The 17905-nt window shown below is 49.5% G+C and overlaps 1 protein-coding gene across 5 annotated transcripts in view; it reads right to left on the reverse strand.

Moving 5' to 3' along the window:
• CBFA2T2 (CBFA2/RUNX1 partner transcriptional co-repressor 2) overlaps positions 1-17666 on the reverse strand; it is a 39205-nt gene extending 21539 nt beyond the window's left edge. The window contains exon 1 of one of the 5 annotated variants that reach the window (XM_015881377.2): positions 17574-17666. Coding sequence is in view for 3 of the 5 variants with exons in the window: in XM_032448562.1 (XP_032304453.1) it covers positions 17531-17558 (28 nt within the window). In the remaining 2 variants the exon portion in view is untranslated. Of the gene's footprint in view, positions 1-3267; positions 3852-8670; positions 8851-17530 lie in introns of those variants that run through there. The other 4 variants (XM_032448562.1, XM_015881380.2, XM_015881376.2 and 1 more) reach the window with 4 other exon arrangements.
• Positions 17667-17905: the final 239 nt, after the last annotated feature.

The following is a 17905-nucleotide window of genomic DNA, read 5'->3' on the forward strand; positions in this document are numbered from 1 at the left end:
CCCACATCCCACCCGAGGAGCAGAACTGGTGTTGGAATTTTGCTTGCAGACAATATCCCGCTCTGCAGTCTGGGCATTGGAGCACACAGGTGGATGTGAAGCGCTCAGGAGGAACTCAGTGCAGCAGGTTCAGGTTACAATATCATCCTTGTGAAGCGTTTGCAGGCAGTTCTAGCTCTTCCTTCACCAGCCAGCTTCCTATGTACCTCACCAGGACAGCACTGAACCAAGAGCTGCCACTGTCCAAATCCAAGGGATTCTCATTTTCCAAATCCAGAAATGACACGAGCTGAACCCTGCACTCTGTTAGTGCACAGGTGGTGGGTATTTACTTGCTCCCACATGAACACCTCTTGTTAGGGCCTCTCCATGTCCTGCCCCTTGCACCCTCACACTGCTGCCATCCTCCCGTACCCCTGCAGCTCAGTGGCCCCACAGACCCATGGTGTCACCAAAGCCCTCCAGCTCAGCTGGGCCAGAGGGGCTAAATGGGGCAGGTTAACAGGCACCCCCAACCCCCTTTCTTTAACCTTATTTTAATGCAAGCACCTCAATGTAGACACTGGACTTAACAAAAGTGTGATGATATCTGGGTCGGAATTACTGCTTGCTACCACACGTCCAAATGAATCCCTATTTTTACAACCTAAAGTAGCCTGAAGTTTCAAAATCTCAGGTCACTTCCAGTACTCCAAGCACGGCTACAAGGATTTGTTTATAAACATGACAATCCATGCACTCTTTGCCTTGCCAGAGCCTGGCTGGTACACAAATCCAACATCCCCACAGCTGCCAAGCACTGGGACCACATTGCTCCTGTCTGCTCTGCCAGGGTACAGACAATGCAGACAGCTGTGCCCAGTTGCACTGGTCTTCAAGTCACATTAATTAGAGATGGGTGAACTTGGTGCCATGGCAAGCACGCACTGTACCAAGCTTCCATCCAGCACTAGTCCCAATGGGAGCAAGGCAAGATGAGCACTGTTTTGAGGCCCTGAGCCACAGCACCTACTGCCCTCGAGCAGCTTATCTGTGTAACCCACAGCAGGCAGCCAGCCCCTGGAATGCACATCACACCAGCTTCCATAACCCAGACCCTTCTACCCATGGACAGCACAATGGAAAGAGCGAGTCCAGCCAGCAGGAGCAGCAGGGAAATTGCTTTCCCCGACTCACCACGTCAATGTGCTGCTGCTTTCTTCTCACGGCAATGTTCCATGGAAAGAACGATGCAAACAAAGTTTGAACAGTGGGAGCTATTGATACCTGCTGCTCAATGTGGTTTCTGAGGAAAGTGGGGAAATCTGAAGAATTTTTCCAGTTTGCAGTGGAATTTGCATGCCTATCACAGCCTGTTCCTGCAGAGCACAAGGGATGTGAACTCCCTGTGACTTCCCTTCCATGCCACTGTATTTTGGGACCACTGATGCTCTGCTTTCTGCCCACCGTGCTCTTACCTTGGGAAGAAGCTCAGCATGCGCTCATGGCAGCCCAGGAAACCTCTGCCATTCTGGGCTGACCACTTTCCACTGCACAGAAAATAAATCCAAGCACACAGAGGTGGCCAAAGCCATCCATCAAGCTGAATGGAAACTGTAAATTCATGTTAACTGGAATCCAATGGAAACCAATCGGGAATCTCCTCCTCCGCCCCCAGGCCTGGGTTTGGCAGCAAGTCTGATGTCTCATCAGCACCTTTGTGCCTTCCTCAGAGGCTGCACCCCTCCCAAATTTATCACATTTAACAAATATCTTCTTTTCAATACCTTCATCAAGTTAGCAGGTGGCAGATCATGTTAACAAGCTTAATTAGTCAAGTAAAGCTAATCATATCACCTCACCAATGTGTAAGAGTTCCTGCAGCATCACCTACGGCTGCTGACTGACGGCAGGAGGAGGAAGGGATAAGGACTCAGGCAAAAGCAGCTTTGCTCCTCTGAGCACATCCACGTCCATCCAAAATAATGGGGGAGACCGTCCATAGTTGTCACGGGTATTAAAACCAAACATGGAAATATGGAAAAACTGAGTAAGCCCAGCTGAATAGAGTAAAAAAATCCCGTAGATTAAGTCTAGTTCAACAGCTTTGCAGCTTGACAATGTTTTCCAAAGAGCAAGGTCAGAAGGTATGAAATCAATAACAGCCCTGTTGGGTGGCTGAGGGTTGTCACAAGGCACATACACAACCCCTCCAAGGGCAGCTTTGGGGACAGTTGCTGCTGGGCAGCCACGCAGGGACCAGCAGCCAGCCTGTCCTGGGACCAGCAGGAGGGTCTGCAAGCCCTCAGTGTGTGTTTTTTGCTCTCATCCCAGGAAGGGCAGCATTTACAATCAAAACTATGACTGATAACACAAGGGCAGCAGACCCCAAGCCCCCCCATGGTAGGGCCATTAAGCACTGGCTCTTCCTGCCCTCCTCCCATCAGCTTTCCCCCTCCAGGACAGTGTTCTCACTCAGGAGCTGCTTTTCTTTCTTGGTTTCACACCACTTTCACACAACCTTTCCCTCTCCACCATGCATTTCCCTTCCCTGCACCCCACGGTCAGTGCAGCTGCAGGCACTGCCCTGCACAGTAGCTGCACATGGCACACTTGCTCCTTGTGCTGCCTTGATGGGACCTGTGGTAGCACCTCTCCATGCCCACAAGGCTTACAAACAAGTCCTCCACTCTGTTTCACCCCTTTATCCCATCAAAGCCCCTGGTTGAGGGCTTCAGGCCGTGCTCTCCAGCTGCTGCCAGAGCTCTGCTGGTCTGCAGGGTTAGTGCTGAGTGGGGCTCCCTCCCTTCCAGCCCCACCAAACAACCCAAACCACACGGTTTAAACGGCAACTTCCCTTCTGGTTTGTAGATTTTTTTTCTTCCTTCAGCATGTTCCTTCCCAACGCCTGTACTTGTCAGCTCCTCTTCAGCTGTCAGCTGGCCCACAAGGGTGGACTGGGGAGGGGGGGGAACACAAAAGCCAGCCCCAGTGCAGCAATCCACGCCTGGCTGGTATCTGAGTTTCCTCTGCTGGCTCCACGCAGGCTGATGTGGGCACAGCTGGGAGCGATCTGAGCAGGATAGTGCAGCGCTGCCCTCCTGCCCACTGCTGAGTGCTGCCCATGGGAGGGCTGTGCAGAGGCCTCAGGCAGGGGGCTGCAGCCAGAGGAAGCAGGAGGAGAGCGGCTGGATCACAACCACAGCCTGGTGCTGCAGTGTGAAGAAATATTAATGAACAGGAGGCTCATTAACAGAGCTCAGCCTGCATCCAGATCCTCCTCCTTACCTTCCATCCCGTTGCATGCGCCTTGCTTCCATTTTTTCTATTCACATTTTCATGTCCTGTAGCCATTCCTCCTTCCTTTCCAGATCCCCTTCTCACTCCATGCTTTCAGTCTCCTTTTTCGCCTTATTTCTGCTCCACAGCCTGCCTTCACCATCTCCCTGGCACACACATGCCCCAGCAGTGCTGCACAGTGCCTGCATCCAACTGCAGCAGCCCAGTGATGCACCAAGCAAAAACCAAGATGCACGGGGAGCTGTACAATGCACTGCTACTGGCCTTGGAACCGAGAGGTGCACAAAATGCAGAAGAGCAAGATATTAAGTGCAGAAGGTGAAAACCGTCAGCTTTATGCTCCCTCATTGGATTTCCCGTGCAGGCAGGAGCAAAAGCAGGGCTAAGCAACACCAGTGGCAACATGCAAAGCCAAACAGCTGCTAGTGCAACACCCAGAAACATCCCCTTTGGATGTGGGAGGGTTAACTACCTGCCACCAAAGATCAGCTCTGTGGTAGGAGAAATGAAACAAGAAAACAAGTGAGGAAACACCATTCTAGAGTCATTAAGGTTTCGAGACTCTCCAAGTGGCTTCTATTAGGATTGCATCCATATTTGGGTGCCTGCAGGAAGGAAAAATAAAACAAAGCTGATTTGCAGAGGCACAGAGCCACCCACGGGATCCTTGATTTGCCTCTGCTGCCTGCGGGAGGTTGGTGCACAGCCCCAGGAGGTCCAGGAAGTGAGTGAGAATGAGGACTTGGAAGTTACGTTCCCTTGGTTTTTGTCACAAGCGAAGCCTACATGCAGACTCACAGTTCACGGCAGCAGGAAGTTCATGTTTACGAGTTTACAGGAAAAAAACATCCAGCATTCCTGTCCTCTGTAATCCTGTGGTGAAAGCTCTGCTCATGTGGGAGCCCCCAGCCTAGCGCTGCATAGAGCTCTGCCTGTCCAAAACACCCAGCCCCAAAGATACAGCTATGGGAAAGCCAAGACCAGAAGGAAAACAGTAATTCAGTAGAAAATACACAGTGAGACACTGTAACCAGAAAGTTTTTTAGCATCTTAAGTCCATGCTTTGAAGAAAATAGGGTGAAAGCCTATATTCACAAATTAGCAGGAAGCTTTCTCCTCCTGCCCCTTGTTACGCTCTCCCCTTCCTTACTGATACTAAAGGACCACAGCCCTCTTAGAGAAGCAAGGCACAAAGCAGGGAGACCCCAAGCAGCCCATGTACCACCAGGATGCCAAAAAGTCACATTCACATCACTGCATGTTTACGTAGGCCCTGTTGCACAGCTTATCACAGTTTATGTTGCATCATCAAAAACACCGTGTCCACCCCACCTCATGCAGACAGCCACGCTCCTGCTCCACATCACTAACAGGATTCCCAGCTGGATGAGAGCGATGGAGAGGAGACTGGCACACAGAGTTAACAACGCCTGTTCTCCCATCCCCAGAGCTCTGCTGCCTGCATGATGCCTGCCCCACCACGCTAGCAATAAGAAACGCTTCAACCAGTTCAAAGAGAGGAGTTCTCAACAGCCTCACAGGAGAAGTTGAGAGCTGCTTTGAAAGCAAAGGAGGCAGAGGTGCATGGCCCAGGGTTACAGTCTGTTAACTCACACAGGGAAGACACTGAGAGTTATCTCCAGAACTGGGCCACACTCAGTGTGAAACTGGAACAGTCAAAATCTTCATATTGTACAGCACAAATTAAAAATAAACAACAAGCCTCAGGGAAAAGACACCTCCTAACTTAAAACAACAGCAATAAAAACTGGGAGTAAGAGATGAAAAAGAGACGCTCACCAGGAAGGTTTCTATGAAGCAAGGTTAGATGCAAAGGCACACATTACTGCAATGGTTGATTTGATTTGGCTGCGTTGCTGCCCAGAAAAAGAAACAACAGTTCAGGAATACACACTTTACTTCCTCTTCATTTCATTAATCCACCTGGAGCCCACACTGTCACCACGCTGTGTGTACTGCAGGCACTTTGCCTCCAGGCTGCTCTGCCCAGGTGAGGCAGCACATCATTCCTCTTTTCTTAACTTTTCCCAGCTGTGTTTTGCTCACTATCCCCAACAACTCCACCTGTTCCCGCAGATGGAGCAGCTGCAGCTAAAGGCAAACACCTGGTCCTGCTGCAGCTCAGGGTTACAGCAGTTCCTACCCGGCTTGTAGCCATGTCAGTGCTCGGCACAATATGCTGCCCCTACACAGCCCAGACCACCTGTGTGCTGATTTTTGCACCTAGCAAGGTTATTAGGATGCAGACTGCTTGCCCAGCACAGCCAGTAGGACACAGAGCCGAGCAGCAGAATGGCCCTGCTGCAGCTTGCTGCTATGGGTCTTGGCTCGTGCCATACCCCATGGCAGCACTGCCCAGCCTGCACTTCACTCCCACCCTTCTGCCAGTCCCACGGTGAGCTCTGCTCTGTGTTGCTGTTCCTCCTTGCCCGTGTCCCAGCACAGCCCCATGGCCAGAAGCTGGCTGTGAAAACAAAGTGCTGCCGCTTGCTTGACCCATGCAGAATGTCTAACCCCAGAGGGATAATCCTGTTTTAAGGAGGGAACAATGGGACCTTTGATGAAGCATACAAATTTTATAAGAGCCCCACTAAAAACATTCCTTTCTCTCTGGAAATGGATGATGGACCTCTAAAATGAAAATTGCATGTGCCTGCATAAGCCCTGTAACGCAATACAAGGCAGGCAGAGCAGGCTTCCCTTTCTTGTATGCAAGACACCATAAAATCTGTAACAATGCTGAAGGCGAGTTTCCCATGCCTATGGATATCTGTGTGCTGCCTCTGCCACAATGTGCAGCTTGAAGGAGGCCCAGCACATGGCCATCCCATCCAGCTCCACCTTGCAGGGCACAGCCCCTCCATGTGCCACTAACAGGCCTGGAGACAGAGTGAAACCTGCAGCTGCTTTGGTGCCGAGGCAGCACAGCGTGATCCTCACTTCTGCTATTAGTCAGACTCTGTGAAACTGAGAACCCAGTGCCAGGATTTGCATTAAGAAAAATACAACAATGTTTGAAAACAATTCATTACAACCTAGGTGCAAAAAGCCACTTTCTGCTCACTGTACAATAGCCCTCAGTCACTTACTTGTTCTCTCACCTCGCAGTACCTCGGTCCTGCAGCACAGAAGGGACATTGCAGCACTTTGTTTCACCCTTCCAAGTGTAAACACATACACAGCGCTGAGGAAAAGCAGCAACGCTGTGACCTGACACAACCACCATGTGGGGATCATCCTCACGCCGTATCAGTGACTGGAATTACCAGGGCTTTGCCAGCAGCTCAATGAGATGGAAACTCCTGCTCTCGCTGCCAGGATATGTTTGCTGGGATATAAACTATTCAGATGCCTGGAATATTTTGCCTTGGTGTTATAAAACAGGTGCAGATAGGTGCATCTCCATTCACAGAGCAGCAACTCTCCATGGCAGAGCTGTGCTTTACAGTGCCCTCACCCTGATCTCCAGCTCCATCCCATGCTGGAGGAGCAGTCAGCAGAGAGTTGGCCATCACACACCTTTAGGGCTCTCTACAGAGCCAGAATTTGTCCTGGCCTTCAGCTCCTTGCAGTGTGCTGTAACCCCCCCCCCCCACCCATGCTGCCTGCACCCAGCTCTGCAGCCTTGGCTCCCAGGGCTACAGCCCTCAGCCCAGTGCAGCTGGTGCCTGTGTGATGTCAACAGCACTGGGCAAGGATGGAGGAGAGGCAGGGATGTGAGATGGACAGCATGCAGGAGCAGCGATGAAGCCCACAAGCCTTGTTTTTGCAAGCATGTTTTGCCATAAAAACAGAACTAATTTTATTCCCATAACTTTATAGCTAACTTAACTCTCTTAATTAGAGGTATGGGGCTCAAGGGAAACTGCTGTAATTACTGAATGGAAAATAAAATCTGATGAAACGGCAGCTGCAGTGGCTGAAGATTTAACATCTAAATAGAACTGAGAGCAGGCAAACTTGTACAAACTACCCATGTTGTGATATTCGTGTACCCGCTCACACACAAAAAGATGCGTTAGAATAAAGTAGTTCTTTTTCCCCTTTCAAAAAGCAGTACTACAAAGGAAAGTTTGTTCAATAAGCTAAATGCACGCAAGGTGAAAAAGGAAGGAGATATGCCTGTGAATGTCTTTGATTCAAAGAGCACCCCAGCATACAACCAGCACAAGGCAATGCAGGTGCTGCTCTACGCAGGGGCAGGGAAGGCAGCACAGGGTGTTGTAGCTGCTGCTCCTATATGGGCAGAAGCTGAACTGAGACATTGGGTCCTCCCCATCTCACTCCTCTCCTGCTCACACAGGACTCCCAGCCTTGTCCTGTATGTAGGTTTTGTCTCTGCCACATGAACTGCCCTCCTGGGACAGCATCCAGGCTGGTCCTTCAATACCAGCAGAACCTGTTAAGGAGAGGGTACTGCACCTCATAAGCATCCTCTGTATCTTTTCAGCTCCAGAGCTGGGCTGTATCACAACTGTTATCCACTCCTTTAGTGCCTCTGCTTCTCATATTGGCAATGCAGAATCCACAAACGCAAACCAAAGAGCAGAGCTCAACGCTGTGATCACAAACCTTTGTCAAATAAATATTTAAAATGTTTGAATGAGCCCTGGGTTAGCAAGAAAGCTGGCATGGAAAGCCAGGAGATTAAACTGACAGGATGACATTGGACCCTGTCTCACTTTCAGCCAGACTAAGCTGCTGGAAACACAAATGTACCGAGAGCTCCCAAAGAGAACCAAAACACAAACAGCATTTCAAGCATGAAGCTGGGAAACTTTTTACAGTCTTGTGTTCATCCTCAAATAAGATCTGAAAGTGGACAGAGGCAGACTTGGAAAATTGGTCCTGTCAAGTGATGAGAACAACAAACCATGTCCTGCTGCATGCCGGTGTCTCTAAACCCTCCTTTCCCAGTACATGTGTAGAGCTGAGGACTAGCCTGGCTGAAGAAACAAAGAACAGAGGAAAGGAAGGCAAGTGTGAACAAGGGTATTTCCCTCCTCTGAATGTAGCTGGAGGTGACAGGGCCTTTAAACAGCCACCACACTTGGCATAAAGTGAGAGATCTCTCCTCTACTCCACAGCATGGAACTGCTGCCTCTTTGCAGTGGTCCTGGGAATGCCCCCCTGTATCTGCTAAACAAATCTCCTTCATGGTTGCTGCCAATCTGCCATGTTCTTTTTTCTCCTGGAAACCACAGTCAGGATTGCTACCTTTCTCTAAGAATTAGTCTGTATGAACAGCCAGCCATGGCAGAAGCACCAAAATATCCTCCAGCAGGTGCCCGTGCTCATAGAGGAAGTGGGTATTTAAGCTGACACAAGTAATCCCAAATTAGGCTTTGGGGTTTTTCAGCACTTCCTTACCTGAGAGCAGGATCACATCTCTGGAAGAACCTTCATGAAGGTGCCAGTTTCTCAGCCCAATGCCAAGCACGGCTCATGTCATTACTCACCACGGGCAGGTGATCCACTGGCATCTGTAGTGTGAACATGGAAGCAAGTAGCAGAAGGAAAGCAAAGAACTGGAAAGAATTTCTGGCTAGAATTTGCTGCTTTAAATCATCACATAAACATGGGCTGTGTGCTGGAACAGCCACACTTGCATCACAAAAGTGAAATGGGCATAAGGCTCCCATCCAACTTGGGTTTAATGGCAGGGAAGACAGACCTGCCCTTTGAGAAAATCCCAGTTGTTGATCTCTGTTTTGTCTTGCAGTGGAGTGCAGCATTCCTTGTTACTTCCTGCCAAAAGTGGAGGAAGTACGATGTACTACAAAGTAATTACAGCAGTTGAGCCGAGAAATGGCTGCATTTCAAACTAAGCAGAAGATGAGAAAGTGGGGAGTGGCTCCCTGATAAATGTTTAACCTGCTTTCAGACCTCGGGATGAAAAGATATTCTCCAGAACAAATAACTGCTGTTTGCTTAATACCTGTCCAATTTGTCTCCATAAAGCACTTAGAGAAGCCCTTACCCTGCTAGCACCTCAGTGCCAGACCTGGGCAGCACAGCCCCGACACAACAGCTGGTGTCCGAGGAGCAGGTGGTAGAGTGGGCAGCGGGGATCCCATAGAGGCCCTGTTTGATCCCGTTTCCTTTTGGTGAGCTGGCATCTCGCTTGGAGAAACTGGCGGACATTCAGCTGTGCCAGCACTGCACCCCTTGAAATAGGCAGCCTGGCTTTTGTAGCAAGGCTGGAAGTTTGCAGTCTTCTGATTATCAGCAGAACAGCCACAATTATCCAAATAAAACTATTACTATATTGGGCCTTGGAACATAAATAGAACTTAATGGATTTTATTACATCCCAGGAAGCAAGAGTTACAGACAGAGAAGTACTGCTAAGAGTGCACTGCTGCTACCTATCAATTTCTCCTAAACACTCAGCACTTAAGAAATATCCAAAGAACCACACTGCTTCCACAGCATAACTACTGCAAATTCCCCTTTGAGCTCTTCCCTTTTAGCCAACTTGCACGGCACATTTTAGCAGCTGAAAATTAAAGGGTCACAATATTGAGCCTCAGGTATCAAGCGCACAATGGAAACAGCAGCTTACATTGAAAGGGCACTGCTGAGCACCGCAGTAACGAGTTTGTTGCCTCAGAGCTGGAAGCTCTCTGCCATCAAGTTTCTTATTTAACTCAGCAAGAAACGAAAGAAAACGTTACAGCCATGAATTTATTCCTCACACAGCTGCTTGCAAATCACACTACAAAGCCAGAGCCACGCTAGGAGCAACAGTCCACAGCTCAGGCTGCAGCATCCTCTTTGATCTGATTTACTCCCATTCAGGCAAGAAGGGTCAGCCTAAAGAAGGACTGCCAGTACTTCAAGCTCTCCCGATGGAGCCCAGCTTCCAGAAGGCCACATGGGAGCCAAGGACAGGAGATGCTGCGGGTCCAACAGAAGCAGCTTGCAGCAGCAGAGCCAGGCGGTGACGCAGCCACCAGCCCAGCAGGGCTGGAACAAAGAGGGCCAGCAATGCTGGGCTTCCCCAGCCCCTCCTGGTGCTGTACAGGAAAAGCAATCTTACCACCCCGGGGACTCCCCACCTGGCCCCGCTCAGAGGTGACAGCCCAGGCCTGCTGTTATCTTCAACACAGATGCATTTATTCTCCCGAGAGCCTCCTGCATTTTATCTAGCTGCCAGTTTCCAAATGCCTATCGTCCAGGCCAGCTAAAACCACTTTAAGCTCTTTTATGCAGCTATTTCTGAGTGCTTGTCGGAGAGGAGAAAGGAAGGAAGAACAAGAAGCTGGGGGGGCTGGAGATGTCAGAGCACAGTTGCTCGGTTCCCCCCCCCTTTGCCATGCCCTGATTGTCATGGAAAGCAGCCTCCTGCCGTCTGCACCGCTCCCTGCCTCCCCGCCTTGTAAACAGGACCTGGCACATGAATGGAGGCACAGTTTACAAAGATCCCTTGCTTAAAGCAAATTTGCCTCTCAACACATGGCCAAACTCTCACACAATAAATTAACTATTTGGCAGCCCCCGAACTATTACTGGAGCCAAACCAATTAGGGTTTAATGTGATCCCAATTTCCTATTTCCGAGACTGGGGTCGGCGGGAGTGGGGGGTGGGGTGGGGGGAGGGCAATGAGAGCTAAGTAAATCCCCCCCGCTTTATAAATCTTTGTCAATCATCCCAGATAAACCTGTCACCCACAGCTCTAAAGCTCTATCTGAGCTCCTATGCTCAAAGGGATGCTATGGGAAAAGGCACATCGCACTCTGCGTGCCCGACTCCCAACATGTGTTTTCCATACTCGGGAAATTCAATCATTTAAAAAATATTTACTAAGCTTTGTCTTTAATTAGAAAAACATGACGACGGATAAGGAGAGTTATTGTTTCTAAGCTGGAAATGTCAGAGATCCTAATGATGTCACAAGATAAACCCAATTACCAACCCACATGGAGGCTGCCAGGGAGGCAAACATTTTGAAGAGTTTTTCATCTCCCCTCCAAAGTTCAGTGCTTTACAGTCACAATTAATCAGAGGCTTCTTGGCCCCCACGAAACCCATTGAGGGAGGAGGGAGGGCTCTGGCTGCAGATCTGCTAGACCGGCTGTTTTGACGCAAAGGAGCTTTACCCGGAGGGGGAGGAAGATGGGAGCCATTTGATGACTTTGTGTTTTAACATCCTGACTACATTGCCCCCCTCCCCCTGCATGCAATTACCTGCCATCACCTAAACCAGGCAAACCATCCTCATCTGCACCTGGAAGCACCGCGCAGTGTGTGTTTACAACCTTGAAATAAAAAGAGCTGGAATAATTTTCTGCTGAAGTAAAAGCCATTGAAAGATTTGCTTCCCGAACACAGCCGAGAAACTCTGTTGCCTGTAATACTCACAAGACTGCAAAGAAAGAGCCTCGAGGAGGGGACAGGCTGCAGAGACCCAAGCTGGCCCAGAAGGGGGGTGCAAAGGAGCAGCTGTTGTCCTTGCTTCGTGTGAAGGCAAAGGAAGGTTGAGCATTTCCCCCACGTTGCTGCCTGTAAGATGCTGCAGGATCTGGCCCTGCAAATGCACCCTGAGCTTCCAGCCCAACTGACTCATGCAACTCCAGCCAGATGCAGAGAGAGGCAGGATACGCGAGAACTTAGAAGTATAAAGCAAATATTTGTTGGCTAACGCACACAGAAGATAGCTGGGATGTAATGAGTTATTAGGAGAAGCATTTGTGTGCTCACCACTCCTGATAAGGCACCCAAAGAGTCACTGCTGGCAGGCAAGCAGGCGACAGAGAAGGTCCTGGGCCCAGCTGCTGTCTGCCATCAGCCCAGTCCCACCAGTGCCACCACTGCTCCAACCAACCCCAGCCCCTGGCAGAGCACTCTGTCCTACGTACATCAGCACATACAGCCTCCCCCTTCGCTTCCCTTTGGGATTTGCTACCTCCCCATTTTTCTTCTTTTCCATCTTGAGTCTCGAGCGACATAAGGGACCTCAGGCTGTAATTTCAATCTTTCTTATCTCTGCAGAGTTTCTCGTGACTCTCTCTCAGCAGTCTGAGTCAAGGTTACACAGCTGTGCCATATCAGGGCGACAGATCCTCAGCAAAGCCAAAACTTTGAGGTGGGATGCTTACAGCAGGGGCTGCAGAGGGAGACAGTTACTCCCAAGCACCCTGATAAGCACCACACACATCTCAAGGCGTGAAAAAACAACTCCCATCGCTACTGTCAAGGCAGTAATGCTGACTGCAAGATAACCAGATTCTCCCTTCCATGCTTCCTGAGGAGCAGGGCAGAGATGCAGAAGGCACGAGGCTGCAGGGTCACGGATATGCTGAGCAGCAGCAATACCTGCTCTGTCATGGCACAGCCAACCCCTTACACTCTGCTACTTCTGGATCTGGGGGTAATTTATGATCTACACCCTCCTGTATGCCAGAAATGGCTAGACAAAACACACACAGAAGCCAGGTGGGATTGGTCCCAGTGGTAACAGTTAGAGGAACTTGCTGCTACAGTGACTAAGTGGACTGTTAGGAAGTGGCTGACCAACTCCCAGGAGACCACAGGGATTCAGAAAAGGGGATGTTTAGCTCAGGGAGAAGCTGCTATTGATGCTGGCAAACCAGCACGTCTGTTATTCTGCTTTGAGAAAGGCCAGCGAATGCTTATAGCAACAATGTTAAGTAGCCAGGTTATTATTTTATGACATCCATAGGAAAAAGAAGAATAGTTACTGCTACCTTTTCCATTCCAAACCATCTGCACTGTCTCTGGGACCTCTTACATCAGAGGATATCTGCTGGTAACATCTCGAGGCAGCTGTGAAGCTTTAGCAGCTCACGCTGATGGAAACTGTACTCAGCTCCCATACCCCACTCCAGTCCTTTTGTCAGAGTCAAAAACATGAGCTCTACCTGAAGTACGTGCTCCTTTTTATCCTCACTTGCAAGTCAGAAATAACTCTTTGCTTTGACAGCTTCAGAAAGAGAGTTCCTTTCCCTCCCCCTAACAGTACTGCAAGGAAGAACTAACACCTTAAGCCTTACAGCATATAGGAACTGAGACCAAGATCCTCACAGAAAAACAGTACGTGCCTTAAGCTAATATGGAACATCCCAAAGGGCCAAAGCAAACCCACAGTTCTCCCTTCTTCCTGGTTCATTAGTTTCAGAACAAGTACAAAGTATTTCTCTGTAATAGATACTCAAAGACATTAAGAATCTCCCCAACAGACCCAGCGACTGTACTCATAATACAGTAGAAATCACTGGGCTGATAACAAAGGCAACGAACACAATTTGTGCTTAAACAAATTACAGCTCTATCTTAATTATTCACTTCCTAGAGACCAGTGATAAAATCCAGCAGCGTTTCTCAGGCAGATGCTAAAGCCCAGTGACAATAACCAGTGACGTCCTACGCTAGCAATCAGCCTGCTCAATTCCTGGCACCAAGCAGACATCGTTACCTGTTCCCTATCTGTAAAGCTGCTAATGACACGGCACGTTTTTGTGTTTATCCTTATAAAACAGCAGTATGGCTCATTGGTGTTAGACTTAGCTCTACACCAATGGAAGCTGAGCCACAATGCTTTGGCTGCAGCTGAGTCACCTGAAGCCTCCCCTCTCCATGGCACACGAGGTGTTGGTCACCTTCTCTTTGTCAGAGGTTACAGCCTGGTCATACCTGCTGGTGTTTGGCTCTGTGCAATCACTTCCTGACCTGGGTCTGGCAAACGGATCCAGGTTTAAAGAATCTCGCTCAAGTTCTGCGGGGTCTTTTTTCTAAGACAAAGAGCCCTCCCTTACAGCAAGTGGATGAATCGGGTATGAGGTTTCTGCAAACCCGTGCTGATGCCACTACAGCTTGCTCACTGCAACTCCTTCCTCCCACAGCAGCCATCTTCACTGCTGGCTGTTTCCAGCCTGCTTGCTTTGACAGACCACTATTTCTAGCTGCCTTTCCATGGAGCTGCTCTCCAGCCCCTTGTGCCCAACTCTGCACATAGTTACACCAACCCTGGTGCAGAATCCAGCACTTGCTCTTAAACTTCAGTTGGGGACTGCCCTCTGACTTGTCAAGATATCTATGCAAGGCCTCCCAATCTCCAAGAGAGTCAAAACTCTTCCCAGTTTAACATCACCCACAAACTTAACGTGCCCTCAAGAACTTTATGAACATAACTGAAGAAATCTGCTTTGAAAACAGAGCCCAGCAGAACCCCACTAGTGACTGGTTGCCAGCCTGATGCAGTCCCATTAACTAGAACCCTTTGATCCCAACCCATCAGCCAATGCATTCTGGTTTTGTCTTGCTGTACACTAGACAGTTTTTGCTTTTCCCCAATGTACTGGTCAGCTTCAACTCTAACTGAGCTCTTATCATACACACATGTTCTTCCTACAACGGCAAACAACATCTCTGTAGTCCTCTCATGTCACACAAACTCACTTCCACTGGTAATACACTTCCTTCTTCCACCTAAACTAGACAAGAAGAACTCTGCTCAGCCAACCTGACCTTCCATCCTGCCCACCCTTCCAACATAATGGCACTGCTTGCTCCTGGGCACAGGAGAGATGGTATGTAAGAGTGACTAGGGCAACTCTCATGCTACAGACCCCAGTCTTTGCAAGAGGAAACACAAAAGTGCTTATATTGAGAATTCCAGCCTCAAAACCATGGAAAATACTGAGAAATACTGAGTTTGGAACAAAGGACTGAATAATACCATAATGCCAAGTAAGGGAACAAGACAGGGGTCAGTCAAAAACTTAAACGCAGCAGAAACAAAGGAAGCACTTGCTGTAATATAATGGAATATAAAGCAATTCAACCCTTTTCCATTTTAATTTGTGTCTGTATCCTGCTGAGGGAACAAGCAGTTTGTAAGTTGTAGTCTGCCATGTGATTCAGTATTAGCTGCAGGCTCATAAATAGGACAGTAAAGCACACGCAAAGACTGATTTATAGGATCCAAAGAGAGAGAGCCTAAGTCGTGCAGCTATTTGCATCCTCCTCACATACAAACGTGCACTGATAGAAAGTTTCCTGCCGAGAAAGAGAAGTGAGAGATGCTCGGGAGGGAAATCTCACCTGTAGAGAGATAGGTCTAGTCTGTACAAAGCCAAGAAACTTCATATTATGTTGATGTTTGGTTTTTTTTTCTGCCCTCAAATCCATAGGCTAAGGATTACAATAGAGGCAGGGCTTGCTGCAATCACACTACTTAACTGCTGCTCAGCAGGTTTCTGCCCCTACATCTGAAGGCATCTCTCAAAGTCACAGCAGGGCAGAAGTAACAGGAAGGATGTGAAGTGAGCAAAGCATCCCAGCACCAGTAAAGGAGGGCAACAAGTGGTGATATTTATCATGGCAGAAGATTAACACATCAGATCAAAGCTGAAAAGCATCACAACAGGTTTTGGGGTTTGTTGGTGATCATCTGGGATCTGCATTTCCTCACCTGACAGCTACCATGGATGCTGGGAAATCATTGGCTCAGATAAATTCCTCAGTGGAGCAGGGGGGAAGAAGTGGGACTGCAAAATCTAAATGCAAAACTGCAACTTCGGATATTTTCCTACCTCCAATAATCTCGAAGCTGAGTGGGAGCTGACTGCAGAGTGAGCATTCCTTCCCTAACGCTGAAAAATGCTCTTTAATCTTTTCATTTGGATAGGGCGAATGTTAACGTAACCAACACCCAGCTTCTCCCTGGAGTTCAGTTCTGCCGGCTTTGAATGCAAAGCAGTTCAGCTCCATCATTCAGAGGCAAATACTGTGTGAACTTTAAAAGCCCTGTTTCCCTCAATATCTAACAGAAGCTGGCTGAAGGGCCTCCATTCAGCACACCTGACTTCAATGGGCTTCCGTGAATTCCTGCTTTGAAGATAAAAGGATTCTGGAGCCGCTGCAATGTGAATGTCCTTAGCTCTGAACTCAGCCACTCAGTGTTGATGGGCTCCATCATTCATTCAAGCAAAACTTGCAAGCTTCTTGACCTTAGAATTACAGCTGCAGCTCATAAACCCACAACTCCAAACCCAGCAGAGTACAGAACCACAGTCATAGAATCACTATGGGAAAGGCCTCCAAGATATCCAGTCCAACCATTCTCCTACCAGTGATATTTCCCCACTAAACCACATCCCTTAGTACAACACCTAAGTGTTTCTTGAATGCTCTGAGTGCTCATACTTCACATCAGTTGCAATGTACGCAGTGCTATGCCAAGATAAAAAAGGATGGGAAGGTGTGTATTGCACAGAGACCTGGAAAAACACGAGTCTGAATATAGGGAGACTGAATGGCCGAATAAAGGAAATTGTTTGACAAAGGCTTTCACCTCAGTGCAATCAAAGGTGCTTCCAGATGCATCAAGGAAAAAAAGAGCAAAAAAAGACTGATATAAGGTGGTCTTTAGTGCAGATCACTAGGAACCAATGTATTTAGCTGTTCAGCATCATGGCTTGCACACATTTAACACAACCCAAGAAGGCCGACTGTGCAACCAGGTAGATGCACGGCATGCTGACAACAGAGTAAAGCTTAAATCAGGGTAACGACAGCTAAAGAACTCGTTAGCACCAGGGAATCCATTAGCACTTCTCTAAGAATGGGAACCATCACCTCCACCGGTGATTTTGAACTCCTTTGCTCAGGTGTTCAGAACAAAATAGAGTACTTTGGTGGAAAGCCTATTAGCTGCAGTAACTACTGCATTCCTGAAAGAGCTCAGTAACTATGCTTCCTTACACGGCGTGCTGCTTCCCTGCAAGCAACTATGCAGGGAATCCCTTATTTCCTTTGAGCGCTGGGACACGCTCTGTGCTTTTCTGAACCACAACGTACAAACAATTCCGAGGGCACAGTGCAGCCCATGAGAGCAGCATCGTACACTATACTCCGTCTGCCTCAGCCTGGGGCGGCTCTGAGCTCGCTGCCCACCCGCACTGTTCAATACAGAGACACGCAGATGCAGTGATGGGGTCAGTCACCCTTCCCTGCGCTCCAGCCCCGTGTTGAACCACAACCCAGGGCTGCAAACCCGACCCGGCCCACCGTGAGGGCTTAAGAACCACCATGAGGGTCGCTGCCCGGGGCCAGCAGCACTAACACGGTCACACTCACACCGAACATGCCGCACCGGAGCAGCGCACAGCGCTCCGCCCAGCACCGCCCGGCCCAGCTCCCACCGCCCGCCCGGAGCTCCCCGCCGCCCCTCCAGGCCGCCCGGCCCCGCTCCGCGGCTCTTACACCAGCAGCCTCCCGCGATCCCCACCATCTCACAGCTCCGTACCGTCGCCTCCCGCTCCCGGCGCGGCCCAGGCGGCCCGGCCCGGCCCTGCCCGCCTCTCGGCGTGACGCGAGGGGCGCGGCCTGCCCCGGCCTCAGGGAGGGCCGCGTGAAGGGAGGGGGTGGGTCGAATGGGGCTCCACAGTGAGGATGGCTTCGAGCTGACTGACCGGCTCTTCAATGTCCACCAACACAAGCCTGTCTGGTTTGGTGTGGCTCTATGAGGGAGTTCGGTGTGCCAGCAGCTCTCCTGTTACCAGTGGTCCCTTTCACGCTAGGATTCAAGGGTTAAGCCTCCGCGAATCCGGCCTCCTCCAGCCGGGGCCCATTTAACTA

Source organism: Coturnix japonica, chromosome 20, assembly GCF_001577835.2.
Source record: "Coturnix japonica isolate 7356 chromosome 20, Coturnix japonica 2.1, whole genome shotgun sequence".
In the NCBI taxonomy this organism is placed as follows: domain Eukaryota; kingdom Metazoa; phylum Chordata; class Aves; order Galliformes; family Phasianidae; genus Coturnix; species Coturnix japonica.